Source organism: Mustela nivalis (assembly GCF_964662115.1).
Source record: "Mustela nivalis genome assembly, chromosome: 2".
NCBI classification, from domain to species: Eukaryota; Metazoa; Chordata; class Mammalia; order Carnivora; family Mustelidae; genus Mustela; species Mustela nivalis.
In genome coordinates this window covers 73181690-73200411 of record NC_139021.1, presented here as the reverse complement: position 1 = coordinate 73200411, position 18722 = coordinate 73181690, and the positions used below count along the sequence as shown (strand labels likewise).

General features: G+C 37.6%; 1 protein-coding gene across 1 annotated transcript in view; it reads right to left on the bottom strand.

Moving 5' to 3' along the window:
- VCPIP1 (valosin containing protein interacting protein 1) overlaps positions 1–18642 on the bottom strand; it is a 31024-nt gene extending 12382 nt beyond the window's left edge. The window contains exons 1-2 of the mRNA XM_082719117.1: positions 15617–18642; positions 4548–4634 (exon numbers count right to left, since the gene is read on the bottom strand). Of these exons, the coding sequence (XP_082575243.1) occupies positions 4548–4634; positions 15617–18320 (2791 nt within the window). The 5' untranslated portion in view covers positions 18321–18642. The remainder of the gene's footprint in view (positions 1–4547; positions 4635–15616) is intronic.
- Positions 18643–18722: the final 80 nt, after the last annotated feature.

Below are 18722 nucleotides of genomic sequence, written 5' to 3'. Positions count from 1 at the left end.
TCAGCTTGGGTCATGGTCTCAGGGTCCGGGGACTGAGCCCCACATCAGGCTCTCTGCTCGGTGGCAAGTCGGCTTCTCCCTCTCCCTCTCACTCTGTGACCTCTCTCTGTGCTCTCTCAAATGAATGAATAAAATCTTCTAAAAAAAATAAAAAATTAAAAACCAATCTTCTCTTTTTTTAAAAGGTTTTACTTATTTATTTGTCAGAGACAACACAAGAAGGAGGGAACAGCAGGCAGAGAGAGAGGCAAGTGGAGGGAGAAGCAGGATTCCCACCGACCAAGGAGCCCAATGCGGCCCTCAATCCCAGGGTCTTGAGATCATGACCCGAGCAGAAGGCAGACACCCAGTGGATTGAGCCACCCAGGCATCCCTAAAAACCAATCTTATTTTCTATACTAGCTAAGAACAAAAGGAGTTGGAATTTAAAAAAAAAAAAAAAAAACATTTATTTATTTGAGAGAGAGAAAGAGCAAGAGAGAGAGAGAGAGCAGGGGTGGGGAAGGGCAAAGAGAGAGGGAGAGAAAGTACTAAATAGACTCGGCGCTGAGTGCAGAGGCCAACATGGGGCTCAATCTCACTACTCTGAACTGACTGACAACCTGAGCCAAAGCTAAGGGTCCAATGCTTAACTGACTGCACCACTGAGGCACCCCAAGAAATTGGAATTTTAAAAAAGCATCTTTTACAACAGCATTCCCAAAACATGAAATATTTAGGTATAACTCTAAGAAAGGATATGTAGAACTATATGCTGAAAATTATAAAATTTTGATCAGAGAAATTGAAGAACACTTAAATAAATGGAGAAATACAGTATTTTCATGAATCAGAAGATTCGATGTAAAAATATCTTCAATTTGATCCTCAGAGTCCATAAATCACAATAAAAATCCCAGCAGACTTTTTTGCAGAAACTGTCAAGATGATTCTAAAATTTATATGAATAAGCAAAGCACCTAGAATCCCAAAAATTTTTTTTGGAAAAGAATAAATAAAGAAGTTTGCAACTGACATGGATAGAGCTAGAGAGAGTTTTATGCTAAACGAAGTAAGGTAAAAAACAATGAATACCATTTGATTTTACTCAAGTGGAATTTAAGAAACAAAACAAATGAGCAAAGGGTAGAAAAAGGGTGGGGAAAGCAAGAGAGGCAAACCAAGAAACAGAGCCTTAACTGTAGAGAGTAAACTAATGGCTACCAGAAGGGAGGTAGGTGGGGGAATGAGTCAGACAGGTGATGGGGATTAAGGAGTGCACTTGAGATGAGCACCAAGCATTGCATGGAAGTGTGGAATCACTATAATGCATACCTGAAACTAATATTACATCCACTATATGTTAACTAACTGGAATTTAAATAAAAACTTTAAAAAATAGAAAAGAATAGATGGAAGACTCATAATAACTGATATCAAGAATTACTATATGGATACTTTCATCAAGACAAGTTATTGGTGAAAGGAGAGACATACATCAACAAATCAGAAAACAATCTCTAAAAATAGATCCACACATATACAGTCAATTGATTTTTTAAAATAATTTTAATGATGCTATATTTCCCATATACTTCATCCTTTTCAACTGTATGATCCATGGTCAACTGATTTTTTTTTTTTAAGATTTTATTTATTTATTTAACAGAGAGAGATCACAAGTAGGCAGAGAGGCAGATAGAGAGAGAGACAGGAGGAAACAGGCTCCCTGCTGAGCAGAGAGCCTGATGCGGGACTCGATCCCAGGACCCTGAGATCATGACCCGAGCCGAAGGCAGCGGCTTAACCCACTGAGCCACCCAGGCGCCCCTGGTCAACTGATTTTTGATGAATAAACAGTGCTGGGACAATTGGATATCCATAACATTAAAAAATGAACCTCAACTCATACCTTGCAACATATTAAAAAAATCAACTTGAAATAGATCATAAGCCTAATATAAAACCTAAAGCTATAAAACTGATAGAAGAAAACACAGAAGAAAATTTTGTCACCTTTGACTGGGCAAAGATTTTTTTGGACAGGACACAAAAAGTATAAAAGGAAAAAACTGTTAATAAGTTATCAAAATTAGAAATCTCTGATCTTCAGAAGATACTGTTAAAAGAATGAAAAGCCAAACTACAAACTGGGAGAAAATATTTGCAAAACACTTACCTGATAAATGATGTGTGTCAGAATATATAAAGAACTCTCAAAACTCAACTAAAAAGAAGATTCAAACCAATTTAAAAATGAGCAAAAGAAGGAGGAAGCAAATAAGCACATGAGCAGATGCTCAACATCATTAGATATTAGGGAAATGCAAATTAAAACCACCTAATAAAATAGTCTTAAAACAAAAACTGATACTACCAAGTACTGATAAGGAAGAGAGAAACTGGAACTCCAACACAGTAATAAGGAATATAAAAGAGTCCAGCTACTTTGGAAAATGGTTTCGAAGTTTCTTATAAAGATAAGCATGTATCTTACCATATGACTTACCATCTGACTCAGCAATCCCACTCCTAGGTGTTTACAAAAGGAAAGTGAAACATATGTCCACACACAAAGACCTATACACAAATGTTTACAGTGGCCTTATACATAGGAACTCAAAACTGAAAATCACCCGAATGTCCTTCAATCAGTTATAGATTTTCAAAAATATGCTATGAAAAATATGAATATTTTCAAAAATATTCCACACAATGGAATACGACTCAGCTATATGAGAAAATAAACTAATATAAGCAACCAGACAGACGAATCTCAAAAGCAGTAAGGTAGAACAGAAATTGGCAATTTTTTTCCTGTAATGGAGCAATACAGTAAATACTTTAGGTTTTCAGACCATATAGTTTCTGCCACAACTATTCAATTCTGCCATTGTAGTATGAAAATAGCTAGGTAAACATGAGTGTGTCTGTAATTTTGGGGTTGTTTGTTTTTTGGTGGTTTTTTTGCTGTTTTCTGAGAAAACTTTATATATACAGGTAGCAATTTCTTACTATATATATATATATATATATATATAAAATTTATATGTAACAACAACATTATATATACAGGCCTGATATGGTACCTGGAGAAGTAGTTTGCCAACCCCTGTGCTAAATCCAAGAAGCCAGACACAAAAGGTTATATTCATCCATTTATATGGTGATATAGAAAAGGCAAAAACATAAAGAGACAAAAAAAAATCAGTGGTTGTCAAGTCAAGGCCTAGGGGTAGGAGTAAGGGATTACTTAGAAAGAGGCACAGGGCAACTTTTTGGAACGATGGCAATACTCTATATCTTGATTGTGGTGGTAGCTACATGGCCATATATGTTTGTCAATATTCACATATCTTTGTATCTACAAAAGGTGAATTTTACTGTATGCAAATTATGCTTTAAGAATCCTGTCTTAGGGAGGGAGGAAGGTAGACAGGAAGGAAGGGAGGAAGGGAGGGAAGAAGGGAGGATAAGGTAAGATCAAGGAAGAAAGGAAGGAAACCAGTCAGCCAGTCATTCTTTGGTCCCTGATTCAAATAAACTGAAAGAAAACAAAAATTTTTTTTGAGACAATCAAAAATCAAGTAATTAAAACACTGACTGGGTATTTGGTGATGTTTTAAAAATTATTTTTCATATTTTTCATATGTGATAATCACATTATAGGTTTTTTTTAAAGTTCTTACTTTTAGAGATACACACTGAAATTCTTACAGATGAAATTATATTATATCTGGGATTTATTTTAAAATAGTCCAGTGAGGGGAATAGAAGGATTGATAATTTTTGAAGCTGAGTGGGTAAATAGGGGTTCATTATATTATTCTGCTACTTTTATGTATGTTTGAACATTTCTACAACAGCAAAGTTGGTTGGTTTTTTTGAAGAAAGAAAAAAAAGGTGTGTAAGAGATACAAACCATAAATAGTGATTATGCAGTTAATGTATACAGAGGTTAGGTAGGTGAAAAAATGAGAAAAGCTAGAGTGATAAAGTCTGGGGCCAAATCATTCACATCAACTCTGAAAAAACATTTGAGGTAAACACACACACTGCTCATCATTCTCTTAAGACCATAAAACTGAAGATACAGTTGTATACTTTCACATATCTTTATAAACAATGCATACACAATGTGGAAAGAAGTTAGATATAAAATGAGCAATTTCTTAAAATCCATAAAACACTGAGGTATATAATAACAGCCAAAACACAACAACAACAACAAAAGTACTGTACTTTCTGGTTCTGGTATAGTCACTACTATTATAACCAAATCTGTTTCTAATTTCAAATTCTATCTTTAGTTATTAAGAACTGTATACAGAATTTAATGAGAAAATAGCAGCAAGAAAGTAATAGGAGACTTTTTAGTAATATTATAGCAGAAAAAACAGCTGATGATTTCAGAAAAATCTGTTTTGACTAGGCAAAGAAGAACTGCTGAAGAAGAACATATACAAAAAACTGCTGTTGGAAATAGCTTTAGAATATCTGACCTTCTTAATCTTACAACAGCCTAAGTGGAGATATTATCTAAGAATAAAATCAGATATTAACTATACCCATGGTTTTCTTCATAATATTGTAGAATACTCCACCCTGCTGGAACATGTGAGGAAGCCCCTTTGCATAAGACCACACATCTTCTCCTGTAAAATAAAAACAGATATAGTATTAGCAACAAACAAAAGAGTTCAACCCAAGGTTGCTTAATGATTAACCTCAAATAGAGATTGCAGAGCAGATCTAAATGAGTGACAGTGCTTGGTGTAATATAAAGAGATGATACAGAGTGATGAGACTGTGACAAACTAGAAAATCCATGGCCCATCAAAGGTGGTAGCCACTACCAAGTGCTGTCATGAAGAGTATAGGCCCAATATTTTAAGACCATATGGCTTTTCAGAAGCCAGAAACCTCAGTTTTTCATGTGAAGTCTCCCAATTTTTAAGTGTAGGAACTAATTAAAAAATGTCTTTAAAACTACATGAGTCAATACTGGGCATATTAAACAAAATATATCTGAAGACACCAAGTCAAAGGAAAGTAGTTCATAACCTTGAACTAGAGGAACAAAGAAGGTTATTGAAAGATACTTATTTTTAACAAGTAGAACACAGAAATGTGTATTCTCTATTTGTTTCAACCAAATAAAAAATAGATGAAAGGGTCTAGGGAGAAAAGTAAATAGGTAGACTAAAGATAAGTAATTAATGTTGTATTGTGTTATTCCAAAGTTGACTTTCTTAAAAAGAAATTTAGGGGGAAAATGCCTTGTTGAAGAGATTCAGAATAACCTTTAGAAGTCTACAAAATGTCCACAAGCAAATGACCATTTCACAAAAAATTTTTTTAAGAACATCCTTGGCAGTGACTATTTCAATAAGAAGTTTCAAATAAAAAGACCGATAGTCACTGTTCAAAAAAATTAGTGAAGAAAAGAAGAACATAAAAATTAGTTAATTTTGAGGGTGCTGGGTGGCACAGTTGGTTAAGCATCAGACTCTTGGTTTTGGTTCAAGTTATGGCATTGTGGGGTCAAGCCCTGCATCAGGCTCCACACTCAGCTCAGCATGATGCCTGCTGGGGATTCTCTTTCTCTCCCCCAAACGAATTTTTTTTTATTATCTATTTATTTATCTTTTTAACAGAGAGAGCACAAGCAGGGAGAATGGCAGGCAGAGGAAGAGGAAGAAGCAAGCTCCCAACTGAGCAGGGAGCCCAATGCGGGGCTCAGTCACAGGACCCCAGGATCATGACCTGAGCTGAAGGCAGATGCTTAATGGACAGAGCCACCCAGGTGCCCCAATAAATGATTTTTTTAAAAATTACTTTTGGTTTGTGGAATGATTGTTTTTGTTTCTTTATACTTTCATTATTTTCTAATCTGATAATGATAATACTATATTTGCAGTCAGGACTTTTTGTTAGTTAATCTTAACAAAGAAAGATCAATTTTTATTTTTCATACTAGAAAATTTTACTGGATCTCACATTTGAATGAAGGTTACTAATGATGTGGCTCAATCATTATATACATGCAATCTCTCAGAGCTCTAACCCCTTCCCACATTTATAAACAGGAATACAAATTTGCATGGCAGTTGGCTAAAGTTTAGAGTACTCAATACATCAGTTTAAAGTTTGCAAATTTTAAAAGCCTTGGCCCTTAAAGTTTCAGTTAACTAGAACATTTACTTAAACATAAACACTTCATTCACTAATGATACAGTATCACTGGAATATGGCTAAATTTAAGGGTGGACATATGAATTTGATTTTAAATTTTGAATATTAGTAAAGCCTCCAAATATAAAATGTTAACAACTTGCAGTGTAAGTTCTGACTGTTGGACTTATGATTACATTTCATATGGATAACTACTTCTTTTTTTTTTTAAAGATTTTATTTATTTATTTGACAGACAGAGATCACAAGTAGGCAGAGAGGCAGGCAGAGAGAGAGAGGAGGAAGCAGGCTTCCCGCTGAGCAGAGAGCCCGATGCGGGCTCAGAATATTTATTTGGAAAACACATAAAAATTATATAGTAGTGGAGCGCCTGGGTGGCTCAGTTGGTTAAACCTCTGCCTTTAGCTCAGGTCATGATCCTGGGGTCCTGAGATCAAGTCCCTCATTGGGCTCCTTGGTCATCAAGGAGTTGGCTTCTCCCTCTTCCTCTGCCTGCTACTCCCCCTGCTTGTCTCTCTCTGTCAAATAAATAAATAAAAGCTTTAAAAAAATTATTTGGTAGCACTTAAATTTTTTTTGGTAAAAGTCTGAATAGGTCTCAAAATAGTGAATTCTCCCGAACTGACCACCATTAAATACTAGTTAAAAAAATGACATTTCCTATCTTACTACTCCTTATTTAAGCAGGCAGAACTTCTTAAAGTAGAACTCTGCTGGAGTGTATCAACCTTGTTTTCATTCTATCCCTCTAAGGATCCTTTTAAAAAAATTATTCCTAAAGATCCCTTTAAAACATTTTGCTGAGCAGCCTCCTCCATGGCACTTGAGTACTACAGAGAGACAGATATACTGTTTATCTATTTATGTACTACAGTATATCAGAGTTTTACTCATTAAATAAAGATTTTGTTTACCCTCTCTCAAGAACTTCATCCCCCTTCAAAAGCAGTATGTGGCCTCTTTGAGTATGCATGCTCTGTTGCTTTAAGGGAAGGATAAGTAAATTGAAACCTCTATTATCTACCCAGCTTTGAGCAGGCACTTTACATAGTTTAGTTTTTCATCACAATGAAGTTCTATTTTACAGAAAAGGAAACAAACTAAGCAATTTTCCCAAGATCGAACAGCTTGTAAGTGGTAGAGACAGGGCTTGAATCCAAAGCTTAAGCCATCCCTTTCCACTGATACTAAACCTTTACCAGAGGTCAAATTGTGTTACAACATATATGACAGAACTATCCAGTTTTTTCTTACAGAAACACATGGCATGTAAAGAAGATGTGGGATACACACACACACACACACACACACACACACGCACGCACATAATGGAATACTGTGCAGCCATCAAAAAACAAAATCTTGCCATCTGCAATTAAGTGGATGGAACTAGAGGCTATTATGCTAAGTGAAATAAGTCAATCAGAGAAAGACAATTACTATATGATCTCACTGACATGAAGAATTTGAGAGGCAAGGTGGGGAGTCATGGGGGAAGGGAGGGAAAAATGAAAAAAGATGGGACCAGGGAGAAAGATAAACCCTAAGAGACTCTTAATCTCAGGAAACAAATTGAGGGTTGCTGGAGGGGTGGGGTGGGAGAGATAGGGTGGCTGGGTGATGGATATTGGGGAGGGTATGTGTTATGGTGAGTGCTGTGAATTGTGTATGACTGATGATTCACAGACCTACAGCCCTGAAACAAGTAATACATTATACATTAACTTAAAAAAAAAAAAAAAAAAAGGAAAGAAAGAAAAAGAAATCCATGGTATCAACAACTGGTGGGGGAAAAAAATAGACAAATTATTTCCTTTGGTATACAAATACTTCCACTAAGTCATGTTTGTTGGTAACAGAACCAAAAAAAAGAGATTAGAGATCAGGAAGCAGGAATTGTTACACTCTGCACAAGTGCCCAATCAGCGCCATACTGCTCTCCATTGCATTTGCCCTCATCAGGTCTATAATTACCTGGTTCAGGCCTGTCTCCTGCCTGCAATACCGCCATCAGCTCCTAACTAGCTTTCTCTCCAATCCTGTTCTCCTTAAATATCTCCTCCTTCTGAGTTATACCTTTAATGGTTCCCCAAAACCATACCATAAAGTGCAAGTTCCTTTTTCATGGCAGATAAAGGCACTCAAAGAGTCATCCTTGCATTCTCTCCTATTTCACATCTCTCACTGCACCGTAACTTCACTTTTACAAAGCAACACCACCAAACTGGTCTGGTTCCCAAAGGTCAATAATTGCTATATATTCTTTAAAACTCAATTCAGGTGTCACTTCCTCTTGGATTCTTCAGAGAGGCAGGTAAGTAGACAACTGCCTTGCTACTCCTATACAGGAGATGAGCACCACAGCCCTCACTGCCCTGCAGATTAATTTACTGTGCTTTTCTGCTTCCCCTTCTAGACTGGCTTCTTGAAGTCAGGAAAAGGTCAGTGGTCTATGTGACCTCTATTCCCAGGGCCTGACACAGTGCTAGATAGAACACCGCTCTCAACATGCACTGAAAGAATCTAAATGAATGAACAGCATAAATGAGGTTTTTTCCTTTTAACAGCGCCTAAAAGAAGTTCAGAAAAACTTAAAAGAAGCTGCACAATGGTAACTGTTCTTCAGTATTAATATGAATAAAATACAACTAATGGAACCATCTATACCTCTTCATGATTCTAATAAAAAAAAAATGACAGCAAAAATGAAAGGGAAGGGCGCCTAGGTGGCTCAGTGGGTTAAAGTCTCTGCCTTCGGCTCAAGTCATGATCTCAGGGTACTGGGATCAAGCCCTGCATCGCATCGGGCTCTCTGCTCAGCAGGGAACCTGCTTCCTCCCCCTCTCTCTGCCTGCCTCTTTGCCTACTAGTGATCTCTGTCAAATAAATAAATAAAATCTTAAAAAAAATGAAAGGGAAGACTTTCAGTTACAAGTTTCCAGTTTATCAAATGTTATGAGGATGTAATATACACCATGTACATATTAACTATAGTTAGTAATACTATATTGTATATTTGAAAGTTACTAAAAGAGTAGACCTTACCAAAAAAAAGGAAAGAATTATTTTCTACCATTCCATTAGAAAGCAAACTCAAAGAGAACAGGAATATCTTGGTAAAGCATGTAGCAAATATTATATTAACTCATATTTTTGTTAGTCCCCAATTAATTTTACTTTATAATTCATCTGTTTCTTCACAGTAAACAATAAAGTATTTATATCCAACACACTGTGTATAGATATAAATGTAGAAAGTATATACCACCATCATCAATAACCTCTGTTCACATTTCATCTTCCTCAAATCCTTCCTCCTGAAAATCTTTAGTTCTCCTACCTAAATAGTAGTTATAAATGGCAGTAGTATTACAGATGGTTTTTCTTACGCTTTATCTGACTTGTTTCCTCTTGAAGAGGTAATTTTTAACTTTCAAAAAGTATGTTAAAGTGAAACACTTTTTAAAATGTCACATTTGGGTGTTGAATTTGCTAAGTTCTTTATAGATTTTGGACACTAATCCTTTAGATGTCCATCCATAGATGAATGGATCAAGAAGATGTGGTATATACACAATGGAATACTATGCAGCCATCAAAAGAAATGAAATCTTGCCATTTGTGACAACATGGATGGAACTAGAGCATATCATGCTTAGCGAAATAAGTCAAGCAGAGAAAGACAATTATCATATGATCTCCCTGATATGAGGAAGTGGTGATTCAACATGGGGGCTTAAGTGGGTAGGAGAAGAATAAATGAAACAGGATGGGATTGGGAGGGAGACAAACCATAAGTGACTCTTAATCTCACAAAACAAACTGAGGGTTGCTGCGGGGAGGGGGTTTGGGAGAAGGGGGTGGGATTATGGACATTGGGGAGGGTATGTGCTTTGGTGAGTGCTGTGAAGTGTGTAAACCTGGTGATTCACAGTCCTGTACCCCTGGGGATAAAAATATATGTTTATAAAAAGTTAAAAATTAAAAAGAAAAAAAAATATCACATTTTTCTAGCTTTTACTACTACTAATAAAACCATGGTGTTAAAGTGGGCTTAAAAGCTCATCATTCCAAATTTCTTAGTGAATTTTTAAAAAGCCAATTTGAAGTTTTTACTTTGAAATTTATGAAGTGAGCAAATTTTAAAATCTAACACCTATATGAAATAAAGATGTTTTTAGTGAGGTATAATTGACAGACATTACATTAGTTTCAGGTGTACAACAGCGAGCGATTTGACAACTCTATAGATTATGCTATGCACACAAGTGTAGCTCCATCTGTCACCATACAACACTACTACAATACCATTGACTATATTCCCTATACTGTACCTTTCATTCCCATGACATTCATTCCATAACTGGAAGCTGTACCTCCCACTCCTCTTCATCCATTCTGCTCACTCCTCCCAACCCCAGGACCATCAGTTTGTTTTCTGAATTTATGGGTCTGTTTCTTTTTTGTTTTTTAGATTCCACATATAAATAAAATCATATGGTATTTTTTTTTTGTCTGACTTATTTTACTAAGCATAATACCCTGTAGGTCCATCCATGATTTCACAAATGGCAAGATCTCATTCTTTTTCTATGGCTGAGTAATGAAATGAAATATCTTTTTAGGGGCATCTGGCTGGCTCAGCTGAAAAAGCACTGCAACTCTTGGTTGTGAGTTTGAACCCAGAGTTGGTTGGTAGAGAGTACTAAATAAATAAACTTAAAAAAGAAAGAAGAAATACATTTTTAAAGACTCTCCCCCCAAAATACCTAAAATTAACTCTGAACTCAAGTATCTATGACCATAAAATAAACTGGCCAAAATGTAAATTTAAAGTACAGACATGGGACTATTTCTACTAGAAATAATCCTAAAGCTATTGGTTAGGTGAAAGAATTGTTGCCATATCTCCACCCTTCCTGCAGATCCTCCCATCTAAAAATGTATCTGCCTTATCAACAGTCAAAACCATTTCTAAGAAAGGCATGGCTGTTCCTCTCCTTAGACTGAGTCCCTGAAGTGTAACCAACCCATACAACTTTTAGTGTCATCGTTAGCATTAAAAGATGCATACATCATACATATACAGGCACGCAAACCTGTATGTAAATGTTTACACACACACACACACACACACACACAGAGTACAATTTTCTCTAGGAAATAAAAATGTTAAAGACAATGATCATATTTTACTTCATATATGTTTGAATTCTTTGAATATTTAAAAATATTCATATTTTAAAATATTCATATTTCTTCATATTTTTTCAATTACTAGATTATATTAAGAAAAATAAAAGGTGCCAAAGTAGTTGAGTACAAAAAGGAATAGAATCAATGTTTATACTATATGATAGTATAGTATATGTGCTGCTGAAGCGAGCACCAAAGTATGATAGTATAAATTCATGTGTAACATACATTTATCTTAAGATATATCTATATGCATTTTTCAGGAAGATAAATGATATATAAAAATCAAACAAGTTTCTCAACTCCTGAAAGGCTACTAACCTTATAGTGAAGTGGGGTAAATATCACAAGCAATTCAATTCTGTTAAAACAACGCCAAGCTGACAGACTCTTTTTCACAAATTTGTCTTTATCTTTGGAAAAAGAATATTAACTCGAAACTTAGTGGAATACACTACTAAGAAAAAAGAAACTAGCTTAGTACTTATGATCAATGATATATCATGCCTACCACAAAGAGAATCCACCTAAAAACGGTCTACAATGGGGTACCTGGGTGGCTCGGTGGGTTAAAGCCTCTGCCTTTGGCTCAGGTCATAATCCCAGGGTCCTGGGATCAAGCCCCGAATTGGGCTTTCCGCTCTGCAGGGAACCTGCTTCCCCCCTCTCTGTCTCTGCCTGCCTCTCTACCTACTTGTGATCTCTGTCTGTCAAATAAACAAATAAAATCTTTAAAAAAAAAAAAAATCTACGAGAAAATTTAATAAGATATTTTGTAATGCCAAAGTCACTCACATATAAATAATGAAGATGAATGTAAATGTTTACACACACACACACACACACAGAGTACAATTTTCTCTAGGAAATAAAAATGTTAAAGACAATGATCATATTTTACTTCATATATGTTTGAATTCTTTGAATATTTAAAAATATTCATATTTTTCTGCAAAAATTGCTCAATAGTCTGCATAAAGTAGATTAAAATGTGAAATATTACAGGTAGAACATTATTTCATTTTAAACTACCATGATATATTCAAAGTGACTAGTTTCATGAATGGTTCATACTGAGCAAAGGACTGATGCATTTGTTGATACAAATAAATAATAATTACAATGCCCTCAGTTGAGATCCTGCAGGTAAGTTTCTGGAGGGCAAGATCTATGTCGCATTCATCTTTGTATCTCCAGCACAATCTCTAGCTCTGCATTCATTCATTCATTCATTCAACAATTTATTTGACATCTAATAAGTGCCAGGCCCTACACTAACATATCAGCAGCTTAGCTCATTTTATAGCAGAAAATCTCTCAAGTGCTACAGTATGAAATTAATAAAACACTCTTTACGCTCAAATTTTGGTAATTCACAAAGTAATTTCTGCATTTTGAATTTGCCATCTTCTAAATAAGCCCTGTCATTTTCCTTTTTCCAGCCCTCTCCAAACTAAACTTAGTTCTCCAGCACTCTTTACAAAAGGTTGTATATGTGTGCATGTGTTTGTGTGTGTGTGTGTATACACACAAATACACAAGCATATATATGTATATACACACATATATCCCCAAATGGACATTTTACCACCACATCACTTTTTATTAGAATATCTTCTAGGGGTGCCTGGTTGGCTCAGGCGATTGGGCATCCCACTCTTTATTTAGGTTCGGGTCACAGTCTTGGGGTCATGGGACTGAGTCTGCATCGGGTTCTGTCCTGGGCATGGAGCCTGCTTGGGATTCTTTCTCCCTCTCCCTCTGGCCCTCCACCCCCACTTGTGCTTTCTCTAAATTAAAAAAAAAAAAAAAAAAAAAAAGATTATTTTCTACATAATTCAAATAGTTATAGAAAATCAGAAGGTTAAAAAAAAATGAATGTTTACAGAGGTTACTAACGCAGGCCAGGTACTCTCTTACTATTTTATAGCAGAAAATCTCTCAAGTGCTACAGCATGAAATTAATAAAACACTCTTTACGCTCAAATTTTGTTGGGAATAGATTTAAACAGATGTATGGGTTTAGAGTGGCAGCAACATAAATGTTGGAGGTAAAGAGGGAAGAGATAATAACAAGAAGACATTATCTTGTTGAACTCATTGCAGTCCAAAGTCTAGTATTCAGATATTCAGGTCCAGAAACCTCAACCTAAACTCAAAAAGTGAGTAATTATAAACCAGAACTATATTTTACTGATTTTCATTACAAAATATATTACTATACTGATCAGACTTTAAAGTACTGATCATAGTCTCGCTCTTGCCAATTTATTTATCTACAATGGAGAACATAGCCTTCTAAGTGAACATAATCTTTATCTGCACTCTCACCTGTCCCTCAATACTTTTATCAGGAAGTTAAATGAGTGCTTAGAATAGATACTTGATGAATAAAGAATCACTGAATGATACAGTTCTTTCAGCCAGGCCATGGTGAGGACTGATGAAATATTCCCACCCTTAGAGATTACCTTTCTAGTTACCAGAATTTTCATGAACCCCAGATGATGTATCTTTTCCCTTTGTACAGCAGTGTGTAAACAGTGCCAAATTCTGCTTTTCAGTTCTTTTTCAATGTTCAATGCTGACCATCCATTCCATTTCTGCTGACATAGCCTTTCTTTAAACATGTTAATGTCATCTATTTAATCCAATCAAAAACATTTCAAAGTGCCTACAATTTGCTGGGCACTCTACTAGGTACCGAGCATCCAAGGTTAGATAAGAGATGAGCTACATCCTCAACAGTTCGCCTTTTATTGCGGAAGACCTTCTCTTTCCTGTTTTTCACCTGGGAGAGCGCCAGTTTTTAAAGTACCTTCTGCATATACCTAATTTTAGCCATTCTCTAATGATGTTATTTAATTTTCAGAGTTCTAGGAGTATTTTAGTGTTGCCCTGGTACCAACTACAAAGGGTATTTTGTACAGAAGAGGCAACTAAAGTCTTGGGGAGTTAAGCAGCTTGCCTGAACCACCAAGTTAGTAAGTAGTGGAGCCAAGATTTAAATTCTAGGTCTTTCTGACTCCAAAGATCACACGATCTTTCCTCTATTTCATGAAGTGTCTAAGAAACCAGAAACTGAGAGAGAGAAATATACAGTGCCTAATACATTTCTTGACATATCCCTCAATTCTATGGCTATGTCTGCCAAAATAAAATCAGCAATATCAGTATCAAGTTATAAATGTGTACAGAGCTTTTAGATTGCCTATTAACTTCTAGGCCCACAAATTTAACAAGCCAGGAATAAATAATCTTCATTTTCGTAGGTCAAGGCCCAATTCACTGATATTTACTACTCTTAGAAAACAGAATCAAACCCAGATCACTTTTCCAGTTAAAAGCTCTAATCTCAGCAAAAATAAGGCTCTTCTAATATGTAATATAAATTTTAATTCTACTTTAAGCCTTAGTAAAAGCATATTAAGAGTGATTTTAAAAACAAAGATTAAGCAAATAAACACGTTAAAAGTGCACTGTTGGAGCACATCCCAAATTATCTAAAATCATCATGTAATTTACATATTTGGTTGATATTTTTAATTTATGCTGAATTATTAAAAAGAAACACTTCTTAAGCAACCCCATTAACATCTACCTCTGTTTTATTTCTCATGAGTTTATAATAGCTCATTACAATCGATGGCATAGAGTCAGTAAGCATAGGAATTACTTAAACACAAATCCTAACATACAAATAAAAATGTGATGAACTGGAAAAGGAAGAGCAGGAAATGGAGGGCAGAGACTATTAGGTGGGAGTGCAGTGAGAATATAAACACCAGAAACTGCAATTCATCAAACAGGAAGTCCTGAAATCACATGACATGCAGGAAAAGAAAATTTTAAAAATAAATGAAAAGGGACAAAGTGGGCAAGCTCAATAGAGCCCGGGGAGGGGAGGGAATATTTTTAAAGGTTTTAAACAGAGGCATTATAAGGCTATAAAAAAAAAATCACAACAATAAATTATATTGAAATAATCTGGTGACAGTTAAGGGACTACTTTCACTTTCTTAAGTTATAGTTGTCCTAAATATTTAATCAGTAGAGAATCATGCTAACATATATCCATTATCTGTTAAAAAAACAAAACAAAACAAAACTGAAGAAAATAATCTCCTCCTAAACTTTATATATAATCAATTGATGACTAAATTTTTTTTCCCACAAAGACAAGAGAAAAACTCAATGCATTATATTCACAATTAAGAAATAACTATCTAGGTTAAAATGATCTTACCCATTAATGTTGCTAAAAGACACAAGGAGTACATTTCCTTGTCAGCTTGCTCCTGAAGTTCCTTAGATAGTTTACCAGTAACGGCAATCTCTTCTTGTCTCACAGTGTGGGCTGAGTGTGCTGCAGCAGACTGACCACCTTCTGCTTTACTTTTTAGAATCTCTATTGTAATTCTGTCACCATGCTGCAAAGGAACTGGCTCCTTTTCCATTCCTGCCTGGGGTGGCATTAACTCTTTAGGAGGAAAGCCATAGCGAATACACTGTAAATAGGGAGGAATGTTAAATTCTCTGGCTATGCTTTCTTGAAGTTCAAAAAAGGTTGTTGAAGACTTAAGTGTAACCATGGACTGTCGTCCATCATTAGTTGTTATTCGGATCTTTTTCTCCTTAGAAGTCGTTGGTGAATAGGGAGCCTTGGTAGGGGTAGCAGGTGCAGAGGATGGACCATCACGAATGGTACTAGGAGAAACAGTCCTGGGCTGACCTTTTTGTTCTTGTTTTAACTTCTCTGTTTTCCGTTTCTGCATTACAGCAGCCTGTTCCGTAATATTCTGTTGAATAGTTCTTTCAGTTTTACTCATGTTTAACTCCTCCTTGTGCAAAGTTTTCGTTTTCTGTCCAGTAAGAATAATTTTAGTTGGGAGCTGAGACTCCGACTCTTGTCCTTGTACATCTCCGACTCTTTGGGCATGAGCACCATCTATATTTACAGGAGTATAATCATCAGGATTCTTTTTGGCAGTCTGATGCAATATAGTATGGACAACTTTCTGAACCAGGATTTCACTCCCAAATTCACCTGGAAAGTGCTTGGTAACAAGTTTCATTGCAACATCATAAACATTACTATTCAAAGATGAATCACTTTCATACTGGAACCAATATACTGTTTCTCTGACCACTCTTCCACCCCATTCCAAAGTAATAGGAAAAGCTTCTGGTAGATTGTCATACTCTTTACCATCCCAAAAATGTTTGAATCCACAACCACATTTGCCACCAGTGGACCTAGAATTAGTTCTGTCCCCATCCAAATATACAATAGACCCATCTCCTCTGACCCTTCGCACAGAAGTGCCATGGCACCAATTACAAGCTGTCAGGTTACTCAACCCATAGTCTGGTACCAAAACATCTTTCACTGAATCATATGAGCAAACTAAATTGTTCAAGGGAAAGCTATAATTTTTGTCAGGCCTCAGCTGTCCATGAGTACTTTTTGCCAGGTTATACAGTTTCCCTCCTGGAGCCAACCACTCTGGAGGAACATGAAGTTCAGAAAGGGCACCACAGAGCAAACATTTGTGAAGGCGATTATCCATTACTGCTTTTTTAGCAGCTGCTGTGACTTCTTCAGGCTGAACTCCTATCACCCCAGTCCTCCTGTAGAAATACTGATGGACATCAGCAACCAAACTAGGATGGATACCATGTTTGTCCATAAAGACTTCTTCCATAGCAGCAACAAGCCTAAGCAAATACTTATCCTGCAAACTTCTGTCTCCTCCAATAACACAACCACCATCTTCCTCAAGTTTAATGTACTTTTTAATAAGGTCCTGAGGCACACCCCAAGCTTTAGGCAGCAAATTCATAGGCAATTTGGGCAAAGCAGCCCCTTTTATGCCTACCAAGGGGATATAATGGTTTCTACCAGAGCTACTCCATGCAATACAGATTGGTTTGTTCAAATGACCATCTCTCCCTGTGCACTTCTCTGCAGGGATGAGCCCAGGCAGAAAGGTGGCTGAATAATCACCAGAGCTTCTCATGCCACTGAGAGAATCTAGCAGAATAATAGGGCGATGTAATACATTGGCAAGGCCAAATATGTGGATGTTCCTCAAGCCTAAGGGAACACCTTCAGGTGGTACAAACAGAGGGTCACACTCATTGATAATGTCCTCCCATTCAGCGGCATCAATGAAGTCATGGAACAGGGCTTGATACTGGGCCAGGTGCTGCTGAAAGTGTTGTTTAAGATTCTCTCTCAAGGCGTGCCAGAAGAGCTCCCGGCCTACTAGAGCCCGGGACACAGCATGCACCAAGCAGTGTCCATCCCCATCCACGTGAACTGGAATGAGGCATTCCTGGCTTTTATTGGCCCGCTTGATGTCCTCCAGAGTGTCATGCAAATATAGGAGGCTTCCGGAGCGGTCCTTGCCGTAGCCCACCGTGTTAACGTGCTCAGGTTCGATGAGGAAGGCGCGGTCACCGAGTAAAGCGCAATCGAACAGTTCACCCTGGTTCATGTCCCGGAGAAGCTTAGCCCTGCCTGTCTGTTTATCCATTCCATAGCGAGCTAATATGGGCGACAACAATTTGCAGTGGTAGTTAGAAAGGCCCATCACCTTTACCAGTTCCGTGTTCTTCTTGGGTGCCCCTGTCACCCCGAGCAGCGCGTTCCGCAGCAGGTTGTGTAGCACTACGTCCGGGTCGGTCACCTCCTCCACCCCCAGCAGCTGTTGCTGCTCGTGCCGCTGTCCGCACTCGGTACACTCGATGCTGACAGAACCGGAGGCCGGGAAGAACAGACGCGCCTGGCACTTCGGATCCGGGCAGCTCCCGGAGAGGATTCTCCGGTCTCTCCGTTTCGAGAGCCCCCCCGGAGGAGCCGCCGCCGCCAGGGACGGCGGAGTCTGCGGAGCCTCAGGGGGAGGAGGTGGAGGCGGCAGCGGCGGCGGCGGCGGCGGCTGAGACATACCTCTCGGCTCTCGTGTCTCGCTCCGCGTCCCAAGCGACCCTCAAAGGCTCATAGCCCAGACCCCCCACCAGCCCGACTCTGTCCAGTTCAGGCCCAGGGCGAATCACTTTCCTTTCCCTACCAGCTCCTCCTCCTCCTAAGCGAAGGCGGAAGCGCCGGACGTTGTTTCTCTTCTTACTTCTCCACTGCCGTAGCCGTTGCCCCGAACGTAACGGCCACCACCCTACCCAGCACTCACACTCACTCACTCTCGCTCTCTCTCTCCCTCAGACACACAGACATACACGCCCTCACTGAGAGTGCGCAGGCGCAGCTACCGCTCTGCCCTCTGGGAATTAGAGTCTTGCAGCCTCTGTCCGGGTCGTTGAGGGCTAGGATCTTGGATCCAGAAAGAACTACA